The sequence below is a fragment of the Leptinotarsa decemlineata genome, unplaced genomic scaffold, assembly GCF_025532065.1.
Source record: "Leptinotarsa decemlineata unplaced genomic scaffold, Ldec_3_MD MMD2_tig00026282_RagTag_RagTag, whole genome shotgun sequence".
Taxonomy (NCBI): Eukaryota; Metazoa; Arthropoda; class Insecta; order Coleoptera; family Chrysomelidae; genus Leptinotarsa; species Leptinotarsa decemlineata.
In genome coordinates, this window is record NW_027412668.1 from 13,162,419 (window position 1) to 13,175,613 (window position 13,195).

At 35.5% G+C, this 13,195-nt stretch overlaps 2 protein-coding genes across 2 annotated transcripts in view; one reads left to right on the forward strand and one right to left on the reverse strand.

The window, feature by feature from the left end:
- Window positions 1-13,195, forward strand: part of Prp5 (pre-mRNA processing factor 5) — a 58,912-nt gene that overhangs the window by 28,493 nt on the left and 17,224 nt on the right. The gene's annotated exons all lie outside the window — the stretch shown is intronic.
- LOC141484676 (uncharacterized) lies at window positions 7,034-8,736 on the reverse strand. Its single transcript, XM_074179836.1, has 2 exons — window positions 8,018-8,736; window positions 7,034-7,963 (listed from the first exon to the last, which is right to left on the reverse strand). Exon 2 carries the CDS (start codon window positions 7,960-7,962, stop codon window positions 7,156-7,158), a length of 807 nt encoding a protein of 268 aa, XP_074035937.1. The 5' UTR covers window position 7,963; window positions 8,018-8,736; the 3' UTR covers window positions 7,034-7,155.

Below are 13,195 nucleotides of genomic sequence, written 5' to 3' on the forward strand. Positions count from 1 at the left end.
ACCGGCAGCTTTAAGGTATTTACGTGCCGCCTGCAATGCCACAGTGATAGCTTTTTTGCTATTATTCGTCACAAATTGATTCCCACCAGCTTTCTTCAATACATTTCGCACTTTATGGACTATCCCAGCACCAAATGCAACTTTTTTAATTTTATTTTTCTTCGTTTGTTTCCTCTTACATTTTTTCTTATTGGTACTACAACCCATGCCCATATGTCTTTTCGCTTTCATAATGTTGGTGACAAGTAATGCAGCTGCTCTTTCCCCAATACTCGCGTCCTTCGATTTAACCCTATCCCAAGCGCTGTATTCAAGTTCTTTGTCGGCTAAATGTCTTGCTGCAAGATCGGATGGATGCTTAGAATATTGAATATCGTGTTTTTTGCATTCAATATCTAATTTATTGATTCCAGGGTCGTTACGAGCTAAACGTTGTTTCAATTTTGTACCCGGTCCACAGTATTGATAACCTCCGGGTAGATGTAATTCGAAAGGAAGTTTGTTTATTAAATCATTAACAAAACCACAACCTCTTTTAATTTTACGATCACTTTGAATACGTCCGTATCGTTTGATGGTACACATTGAAATGAATAAGCTAATAACATTTATATAGTCTCCAACCACGGCACGATGCGCATTGTAAAACAGAAAGAAAAGTTTGCTGTAGATAATCTAGATGAGAAATTTGGGTGTGGATTGAATGGACAAAAGGTATTCAGACATGGTCCACTACTTCCATCATCAGTTCGAGGACTCATTATAGGACCTTCAAATTGTGGAAAGACGAATGCAATGATATCACTATTAACACATCCACAAGGACTGAGATTTAGAAATGTGTATCTCTATTCGAAATCACTCAATCAACCTAAATATCAGTACTTGCGAAGTGTTTTGGAACCTATAAAAGGATTAGGTTTCTATACATTCAGCAATAATGCAGAAATAGTGGAACCCTCCGACGCTAAGCCTAATTCTGTTTTCATTTTCGATGATGTGATATGTGAAAAGCAAGATATTATTAGATCATATTTCTGTATGGGACGTCATAAGGATGTTGATTGTTTTTATCTAGCACAGACATATTCACGGGTACCCAAACAGTTAGTGCGTGACAATACCAATTTCATTTTAATGTTCAAACAAGATGAGACGAATTTACATCACATTTATTCAGATCATGTTTCACCCGATGTAACATTCAAACAATTCCAATTGATGTGTGTTAAATGCTGGGAGGACCAATATGGATTTCTAGTCATTGATAAGGATAGAAAAATAGATGAAGGTAGATATCGCAAAGGATTCGATAGTTTTATATACCCATGATCTTGTTTTTTACACTTATTCGATCACTGAATATTGTAGAGGTCACTTCATCAGCGAATTAGGCTATAATTTAAAAAAGGGCATTATGAATACAAAAAAAGATTCTGAAAATAAAAACAATGAAATGAATTTGAAACGTCAACTAGTAGAGACAACAGAAGCTGTCAGGCAGAAATTCAACTCTATCAAGAATGATAATATTGAAAATCGTACGACACTTGAAAGATTGTATGAGCCCATAATGAAACCATTGAATGTTTTATCATCAAACGCTACTTCTAAATCACCAGTGTTATCACCAAATCATGGAACTGTTCAATCTACTTCAAATTATCCCATGAGTACTCCAATAGGAAGAAAACAATCTTTTGGTAGTGTATCATCTGTGAATAGTGACACGAGCACACTTCAAGACGATATGAGAACAACTCTATTCGAAACACCATCATCGTCCCACATCGATTCCTCGGATCCTGACATCTCACCTGTTATGAATGAAAGTGGTGAAGATGTTTTGATGAAACATTTGAATAATGTAAAATCTAGAAATCCAGCATATGATGGAACATTTGGCGTACGTATGGATCCTATTACACAAAAGCTGAAAATGGGAAGTCTAGTGGTGCATTTCAAAGATGGAAACATTTCATTTTGGGATGCTAATAAAGTGAAAAAATATGAATGCGCAGGTAGTCCAGAATTGTATGATATGATCTTTTTGAAGAATCCACGAGATGTTGATAATAAAGAAACTCGTCAAGTATATTCCAAAATATTGAAAATAACGAATGCTCCATATAAACAATATCATCAGAAGAATGGTTTTAAAAATACAAATTCTAAAAAATTTCGTGAAGTTATCAAACCTCTATTAGACTCACGACAATATCCAATAAGAAGTAGAAGTAAAATTGGTGGAGCACTCAAACGAGTGAAAATGGAGAAAATATATAATTCTAAACCTGTGAATTATGTGTACTGGGATTCACCGAAAGAGTTAGTTGCTCGCCTACGATTATTGGTAGCTTCAAAGTCAGCTGGTCATACAGGACATGACAATGAAATAATTTCAATAATTGAAGAATTACGTGAAGAAGGTATAATATATTAACATATTCACATGTAATGATCACTGTCACATCATCATTCAATGCAGTAACATTATCACACTTTCTCTTTAATCATATTGAAATAGAATGACTAATGAAATAAGTGATGTCAAACGACAAGTTGTTAATGAATTACATAAACCTGCAAGACGTAATTTTCGTAGAAGAATAACCACCATCAAAGGTTTTGCAGATCTATGGCAAATAGATTTAGCTGAACTGCAACCTTATGCAAAAAGTAATGAAGGATACCGATATATACTTGTAGTGATAGATTGTTACTCCAAATATCTGTGGACTGTAGCAGTTAAAGATAAAACAGGTAGTACAGTAACTAATGCAATGAAACATGTACTGAAAGAAGCCAAATACTCCCCCAAACACATACAAAGCGATCAAGGGAAAGAATTTTTCAATAAAAGCTTCTCATCTCTCATGCGAGAATATAATATCAATCATTATTCAACATTTAGCACAAAGAAGGCAGCTATAGCAGAAAGAGTGATTCGTACAATAAAGGGGTGGCTCTATAAGGAATTTTCGATGAGAGGTCACCACAAATGGCTTGATATTCTTCCAACTATAACTAGTAGATATAACAATAAAGTTCATCGTACAATAGGTATGGCACCCATTAATGTTGATCCATCAACAAGATTGATATTCAAAGGTATCAATGGAGTTGGAGAAAAACAAAGTAAACCCAAATTCCGATTGAATGATATTGTACGAATAAGCAAATACAAAAATATTTTTGAAAAGTCTTACACTGCGAACTTTACCACGGAACTCTTCAAGATTGTTAAAATCAATAAAACCTTTCCCACAACCTATAATCTTGAAGATATGAATGAACAACCTATTAGAGGATGTTTTTACGAAGAAGAGTTATTGCGAACCGAAAATCCTGATGTATATCTGATCGAGAAAGTGCTGAAGAAAAGGAAAAATAAAGTATATGTAAAGTGGTTAGGACTTCCTAGTGAACAGAATTCTTGGATTGATGAATCAAATATGCTTTAAATGTATCTAATAATGTATTTATGAATAAAGTAATGTTAAAGTTCATTATTGTTTTCATTTCAATTATATGTAAGTGAATTGAAAAAATATTGCAGCGGTAAACATTGCCCCAACCATTCGCAATGTTCTGTGTATACCAAACCAAATTAATTGTATACTCCATTCCCGCTTAAAATTTTTTTCAACTCACAATATTGAGAACACAATACCATTCCCAAAACTAATCGCTGTCACTTTGAAATGCTTTCTCCAACTCTTTTCGCCAATTATCTCTCACTGATAATGCCGTCTCATAAAGTCGAGTCGACTCCTCAAGCTCTGCCTGTGCTTGCATTCTCGAACGTTGATTGAATTTGTCATCTTTCATGATTTTTGAACGTAGTTCATCTGCTTCTTTGCTCATGTTAGCCAATTCAATTTTCGCTAATGCAATCTTAGCATCTAATGCTTGAAGAGTGTCCTTATTGACACTAATAGCTTGCTCACTCTTTTCATGTTCAGCAATAGCCTTTTGCGCCTTTACAAGACGGCATTTCGCTTTCTTTTTCATATCTCCAAACCGAAGTAATGGAGTGAAAGAAGATAGCGATTCAGTCATCAAATCACCCTTCATTTCTTTGGGTTCACATTTTGTCTTCCTCTTCGATCTGTCACTTTTCGTTGTGGGCTTTTTCTCCTGCAAACCACTTTTCGATTGTTTTTTTTCTTTCAACTCAGTGACAATCGATGAAGATGCATTATTAACCTTCCTTTTGATAGTTCTGGATTTTTTATCAACACCAAGAGGGGGGGTAGATGAAGGGTGTTTGGATGATGATGATTGTGAAATGATTGGAGTTTCAACGATAATTTGTTGAATTGGTTCCGGCACATCTGCGAAGTTAACGAAGTCGCTAATATCAAAATCACTTATCGAGTCTTGAGACTGTAAATGTAATACTGGAATATTTTCAAAATTAGTGTGATCGATATCAACAAGTGGTGAACCATCTTCAGCAATCAATAGTGGCATGGAGCTCATGATAATGATTATTTAGGTTTGGAGGAATGATATGTGATAGCAATAGAATGTGGATAGGAAAGGTGATGATGTTACTGATACTTCACCTTTTATAGAAGAAAATAAACTAGCGCATGCGCTCTTTCGTCAACTAGCCCACTCTTTCATCGACTAGAGATGCCATATCCTTCTCTCCCACTTAAAACGAGTCAAGTGATAGGTGGGAGTCGTACCACTTCCGTTTCCTATTCAATCGTATAAGTCGACTTGCGATCCTGAAGTTCATTCATTCACTCTCTACAACTGTGAGCAAACAACAACAAGATGAATTCTGCAAAAATAAATGCTGCATTAAATAGAATATCTGCTGTTGATGAAAACAATTGGATAGACGAATCAGATGATGATGATGTCAATGTTCCGCTAGAGGAAGTGATAGTTGAAGCAGAAGATGTTGGAGTCGATGAAGATGAGATAGACGAAGTTGAAAACGAGGCCAACCAAAGCGACGAAGATGATGACGTGATGGAGTTTGAGAGGGTCATGGATGAAGAAGGAGATGATGAAGGGATAGAAGCTGACACAACTGAAGGCGATGGTGCTTTGAGGATCGGTATGCGAACGCTCAATGTCAGTGAGACATTGGAAGATCCCTTGGATTTGTATTGTGCAATGGATGCATACGTATTAATCAGCACAATAGATGGAGAGAACAAAAAACTATGCTGGTGCTGCTTTCGGTTTTATTCGCATAGAAACAATAATGGAGGGTGGTATGCCCATGTCAACACCCACAACACTGTCTCAATTATGGAAATGGGACAAAATTGGTGTGAAGCTTGCGAGAGGCCACTAACAAACTTCACCCGAGTATCTACATGTATTATATGTAATAATGTCCAACCTGTGGCACAATAACCGTGGACCTACTGGTCAAAAAAAAACAACAGCCCTTTTCAGGGCTACATTATTCACACAAACGGTAGTAGTAGAATTCACAGATTATGTGATAAATGACTACTTTGACTAAAAAGTCGAAGTTAGGATTTGGTTTATCATCGAATATCTGTGTATATGATGAGTACTACTTTGACTGAAAAGTCGAAGTTGATATTTTCTCAATCATTGAATATAATGATGAGTACTACAGAGTTGGATGATGATACTTTCACATAAGTTTTGACTATAGTGTTAACCTATTTCTGATTGAAAGTATAATGATAGCTCTGAAAATAGTTGTTTATTGTCTTTAATTGTAGCCCTTAAAAGGGCTGTTTTTCCTATTAATCCATACAATGGTATGGACTAACGCTCTTCATCATCAGAAACAATCATGATGGTGTCATCATCTGAATCATCTGTATCTGATGATATACTGATGATGTCGTCCTCATATTCATCAGATTCATCTGAATCAGATGATATACTAATTATGTCGTCCGCATGATCATCTAGCTCGTTATCCTGTAGATCGTCTAACTCATCTACTTCCTCTTGCATACGTTCCGGGAAATCATCAGGAAGATCGTAGATGCGTTGCAGCATTTCTGCGAAGGTTGTACTGAAATGATCAAACGTAGAATCTATTTCATGTACCTGGATGGGTCCTGTACTCATCATAGAAGACTCTGGTACACTCATCGGTTCGGTGGTGGAATCAGCAATCGACATTGTGGAAGAATGATGTAGAACTGGGATTGATACTATATTTATATTGGAAGAAATAAAACGGAGGGGGTGAAGTGTAAATGTAGAACAGTGTTTGAGATTCGAAAACATTAAAAATGACGATCTTCATGAAACTCTGAGCGATTATTATGAGAAATTCTAAGTGATTATTATGAAAAACTAATAAGAGAGAGGGAGGAAGACACTGCCCCAGCCTCGCAGTGCCTCGTGTACACCAACCAAAAAAGTGTGTACTCCGTGGAAGGAAAGGAAAGGAAAGGAAAGGGTGGGAGAAACAGGGAAACGATTACATATCGTCGTCGGAATTTAGGACATCATCGTCATCAATTAGGATAGGAGATGGCGGAGGACTGTCCTCGATAAGGATTGGGGATGGTGGAAGTCTGATGTCGCCAGCGTCATCGTCGTCGTCGTCGTCATCCTCATCTGTGATGTCTACAGGCGGTGGGTCACCCCATTCGTCATCCCATTGGTAGGGATCCGGATAATCCCCGTCCGATAAGTCAGCTTCATCACTCCCAGTGACATGCTGAACCTGCACCCTGTAGTCATTATTCATGAATTCGAAGGGAATGTCATGAGGTGCCGTTGTGGAGTCCACGAATCCTTCATGGATAGAAGCCCAGTAAGGATGTTGATGCGCTGGGTCACTGTACGGCTCAGTAGTTGAATCAGGTTCCATGTTGAAGGTGGCTGATCAACTGAATATTCCAACAGATAATTCCTACTTTTATACTTTTGAAAGGGAGTGGGGAGGAGTGGGGATGAAAGAACTTGGAATTGAAAATGGAAAAAAAGAAAAATAATGAAAAGACGAAGTGAAGAAAAATGCTCCAACCATCGCATTGTTCAATGTGTACCAAACCAAAACAATGTACACCCTTTATTTCACTTCTTTTTTCATTTGTTTTTTTTTTGTTTTTTATTCCTAAAATCATAATTACAAACCTAAAACTACCATGCTACCTAATTATCCTAAAACTATCCTAGTTGACCTAAAAACTATTTCCCTTTATTCAAAAATTTCTTTATAAATATTTTTAGTTCATTATTGAGCTCTATCGAAGAGGTCTCTGCCTTCCGCCTTTCCTTCAGAGCTGCAGTCCTTCGATCTAGCTCGGCCATCCTCATTAACAACTCGCGCCGTTGGCTAGCAATTTCATTCTCCTCCCGGGAAATGCTAGCCAACGCGGCCTCACTATTTCGTGAAGCAAGTGCAACATCCCTACACCTCTGTAGGAAAGTTTCCATCTCCTGGGGGTTAACCTCTCCGACAGGCTCCGGCACTGGTGGCACTTGTGGCGCGATCTCCCCGGCAGGCTTCGACACTGGTGGCACGACCTCCATGGCAGGATCAGGCACCGGTGTGAGTTCCATGGGTGTCAACATCGCTAATAATGCAAATTGGGTGAGGATTTCACCTGGAGATGGCACCCTCGGCACCGGCTTATATGCCCTCCGTCTTTCCACTGTCAATGCGAGCGGTGTGGGACGTCTCGGAGGATTCCTTTTGGCGGTCGACCAACTACCTGCATAAGGGTTAGTCCTATTGCATTTACTCCTATACCTTTGAATAGGACCAACCTTAGCTGCAGATTGCCGCTTGGCTTTGTTAACAACCCTGTCTTCCTGGAATAAGACAGGGCTGCGTGGCCGCTGCACACCACCCGAAGTTGAAGCCTTCACCTCTTGGACCATCGCCACCTCGTCTCCCTCGAACATATCAGGGCTGCCTGGTCGCTCCACCTCAACATCCACAGGTATGATCGATGCCACAGCGTTGTCGATTTCCTGCGTGTAGTTTTCCATTCTGAAAATGTAATACAAAGTTAGTTGTTATGAAAAAGTAACATTGATAACTTACTCAAAATTCGCTTGTTGTAGACTGTAGAAGACTGCTGTATTAGACTGGTGTTGTAGTAGATTGCTGTAGCTGGACTGCACTCGATGAGAAGACTTGTCGTACTGAATGCCGAGAAGTGTGCTCCTCAGGGTGTAGGCAGAAGTGGGAGTGGTGGGAGTGAGGTGGGGGCGCGCATGCGCAATTGTGGGGTGAGGCGAGCAATGGTGGGAAGGGGGCGGGGCTAAAAGTGGAGGAGAGTGGGCGGGGACTACAGTGTGTTGTTAATTTTTTTTTTTAATGAAACATAAAATTAAAAATTTTTAGTCATAGAACCGGCATTGGTCATCCTCAGTCATAGAACCGGCATTGATCATCTACTTGAATTGTGACTGGAGAAAAAAATCTTTATTTTTTGTAAATCTATATTATTAAAATCAATAATGGGGGTATTTAATGTTCAGTGTGTATGTAGAATCGATATTTTTTGAGAAATGAGTGGTGGAATCTCATTATTATAATATTGAATTTATTACACTTATTTTCAATTTTACACGAAAAATAGTAATGACAAAAGTTGTAGAGAATTTAATTTCCAACAAATTTGGTCTCTATTATTTTTTTCGCAGGATTGATATTTTTCGAGAAAAGAACGGGTTGTAATCTCATTATGTAATATTGAATTTATTACACTTATTTTCAATTTAACACGAAAAATAGTAATGACAAAAGTTGTAGAGAATTTAATTTCCAACAAATTTGGTCTCTATTAATTTTTTCGCAGGATTGATATTTTTCGAGAAAAGAACGGGTTGTAATCTCATTATGTAATATTAAATTTATTACACTTATTTTCAATTTTACACGAAAAATGGTAATGACAAAAGTTGTAGAGAATTCAATTTTCAACAAATTTGGTCTCTATTATTTTTTTCGCAGGATTGATATTTTTCAAGAAAAGAACGGGTTGTAATCTCATTATGTAATATTGAATTTATTACACTTATTTTCAATTTAACACGAAAAATAGTAATGACAAAAGTTGTAGAGAATTTAATTTCCAACAAATTTGGTCTCTATTAATTTTTTCGCAGGATTGATATTTTTCGAGAAAAGAACGGGTTGTAATCTCATTATGTAATATTAAATTTATTACACTTATTTTCAATTTTACATGAAAAATGGTAATGACAAAAGTTGTAGAGAATTCAATTTCCAACAAATTTGGTCTTTATTAATTTTTTCGCAGGATTGATATTTTTCAAGAAAAGAACGGGTTGTAATCTCATTATGTAATATTGAATTTATTACACTTATTTTCAATTTTACACGAAAAATAGTAATGACAAAAGTTGTAGAGAATTCAATTTCCAACAAATTTGGTCTCCATTAATTTTTTCGCAGGATCGATATTTTTCGAGAAAAGAATGGGTTGTAATCTTGAGAAAAATTCCGAATCTTGACGATCAAAATTTTTTTTTAATTATAAACCTTTAATAATTCATAAAAAAAAGTAAAATATTGATATTAGTGGTTCAAATCCCGTTTTTTTTCGCAGGATCGATATTTTTCGAGAAAAGAACGGGTTGTAATCTTGAGAAAGATTCCGAATCTTGACGATCAAAATTTTTTTTTTAATTATAAACCTTTAATAATTCATAAAAAAAAGTAAAATATTGATATTAGTGGTTCAAATCCCGGTTTTTTCGCAGGATCGATATTTTTCGAGAAAAGAACGGGTTGTAATCTTGAGAAAGATTCCGAATCTTGACGATCAAAATTTTTTTTTAATTATAAACCTTTAATAATTCATAAAAAAAAGTAAAATATTGATATTAGTGGTTCAAATCCCGTTTTTTCGCAGGATCGATATTTTTCGATAAAAGAACGGGTTGTAATCTTGAGAAAGATTCCGAATCTCGACGATCAATTTTTTTTTTTTTTTTAAACCTTTATTAATTCATAAAAAAGTAAAATATTGATATTAGTGGTTCAAATCCCGGATTACCCATAAAAAAAATCAATAATTTTTATATAAATGAAGCTTTCATATCTTATATAAAATAATAAATGTTATTAACACCAATATGTAAGCCTGTGGCGTAATGGTTAAGACCCTAGCCTATGCAGACGTATGACATGAGTTCAAATCCCCGTGTGACCAAAAATTTTTTTCTTTATTTCTCACCATTATTCCTTGTGATTTAAATAGAATTGAAACTGTTAGTATAAGTGGGCCTGTGGCAGCGTAGATGTTAAGGTATCATCCTACCGCACAGACTATCCAAGTTCGAAACTTGGCAATGACAAAACTAGAAAAAAACTAGAAAAAATAATAAGAAGGAGGCGGTGGGGGGGGGGGGGGTGGGGCAAGAGGGTATAGGTTTGTGAAAAAATATAATTTTTTTAATTTTAAAATTTATTTTCAAATTTCAAAAATTTTTTTTCAAATTTGCTTTTTTTTTTCAAATTAAATTTTTTTTTCAAATTTTAACAGTTGGGAACATGTCAAGTCAGAATTCGAGTACATCACTAATGCCACTTCAGGGACATTGAAATATATATAATAATACTTGTTGATAACTTTCATTATTAATTTTTCAAATACACATTTTTTTTCCTAACCTAACTTAATCAGGCCCTGCCCAGGCAGGCTATTCCACTTCACTATTCACCATGTTGGTTCAATTAATACGTCATCTGTTGCTTTTGGTTTTGGTTCTATTATTCTAATATTTGGATCAATGTTCAGTCCTGGATATCCCACTCCACCTGATGGCCTGACTTTATGGCTTTTCTCCAAAACTTCAACTCTCTCTTCCAGTACATCATACTTTTTCATTGTAGTCGCTGTTATGTTTGACATAGCATCAAATTTTTTATTTGTAGACGCTGTTATGTCAGACATTTTTATGTCTACATCATTTGTAAGTTTGTCAAATTTACGAGTGACAGTTATCCGAGCCTCTGCAATTTTATCGTCAAATGCTTGACGGGCATCGCGAGCAATATTGCCTATTGTGGATTGTATTGCAGCTTGTAGGGCTAGAAGTATAACCTCCTTTGTTCCGTTAATTTCCCCCTCAAGGTATGATACAGTTACACAATCACTCTTGTCAATTGGTTCGCTTGTATTTTTCAATATTTTTCTTTGCATGTCATAATGACCATCTTTTGTTAATTTAAATCCATTGCCGGGTGGACCTCGGATGACATTACCACCCCATTTTTTTTTTCTGCCAAATTTATCGATTGTTTTAGACATTGTGCACCCACGATGATTCTTTTCAAACTGATATTCCTTTCTTTTACATTATACTATATATTGCAGTAATCGATTAGGGAAATAGAAATAATACAAATAAAATTTCAATCATTTTATATTCATTACAGTAATACATATACATACATACATAATACATTAATATCACAATACTTCTGTCATATTGAATTTTCCGGTTTTGAAGATATTGAATGATACTTCAATCATTGATCTCGGCAGATAATAAATTAATCAATTGATCCAATGGAGTCTCCTGAGATTGTGATTGTTGAATAATATTACTTATCCAACGAATGTTCTCATTTGGATCGTTTTCATAAAATTCAATATCATTATGACCCCAAGGAAGAGTGTGGGTAGTATTCGGAATGATAAATCGTTTATCGTCGTGGTATGATAATGCAACTTTATTTTTCAATTCAGTATACATATCATGCAACACGCTTCTAAATGAATTCATCTTTCTGAATATCATACCACCTTGTTCGACGATTTTTTGATAATCTTCGCATGTCAATTCATTCTTTATTACCGATCGTTTAACCCCTTTGGCTTTCTTAAATTCACCATCAACAGATTTCACATAATATGCTTTAGCACCTGTACCATAAAAACTCATGATTGGATCATTTGGAAATTCATCTTTGAAGTTACCCAAGACTGAACTTGTTACTGGAATATTGAATTGGTTAACTATACTGTAATTGGATGTATCAAATCTACTTATGTTAGTTTTTATGAATTCATAAAAATTTTCTGTGTTTACTTTAAGAATGAGCGAGTCGGTATCTGTGTAAAGTAAAGAGACATTTTCATCAAAGTGTTGTTTGATGCATCCATAGAAAAAGTCATACATGACTGTTTTAGATAATTCTAATATGGAAAATCCCAAATATAATGGTTTATCGTAATGAACCTTCACTCTACCCAATTGAATGGCAACGAAATTATCAGTGAAAATTGAACAATTTTTGAAATTTGGTTTGGCTATGAGAGTGCTGGCACCTATATTTTTCTTTATATTTTCCCAATGTGTAACGAGTCTAACATCAATTCGATTATCTACATTCTCCATTGTCTTTCCATACACCGCATTATTCATTAGTTTATAGAAATCTTTAACAGATTTGTTGTTAGACCTATTACGCATTTCAGTATTAAGATCTATATAGGGTTTCATCCAGCATGATTGTTTGAATTTCAATACTCTATGTGTATTCATTACAATCAATCCATTTTTGACAGCTTGCTGTAGATTCCTATAATGAACAATATATTTTCTTTTATCATTCAAATTTGGAATTAATTTGGGAATTTTCGATTGTGTACGAGGTGGTATTATTTTTTCGACTAAAAATGGAAGGTCAGAATGTTTATCATGCAACTCTTGTGGATAATGAATGTCCACTTCAAATACATACCCATACGGACTATCAGTACTCACATCCATCACATCAAGATTAAGAATTTCATTTGGTGTCAACCATGTAAATTCACTTGTTGGTAGAGGTTGTGACATACTGTGACCGTATAGATTTGTTGCATCTAAATATGTAATGAATGTGGAAGGTTCATTGGGATTATAATTGGGTAAAAATCTATTATTTGCTATATGTTTCCTCTCGCTACATTGACTAATTCCACCTCGTATACCTTTTTGAAAAAAGTGAATCATATCAATGTCAGTTAGTAATTCCAATTCAACATTAGTGAACTTCAACATGGCATCCCATGATAATCCAGGTGCAGTATAATATTGTGCCGGATCTAAGTTATATATCTCTAAACTTGTGGTGCGGAAGTTTTCAAAAATATCACATAGTAGCAATACATCCGACTTCAAATACAAATCAGAGTATTCCCCCAAATTCTGACACTCGAATAGATTCCAAACATTTCTAGCCCTATCATAATCAGTT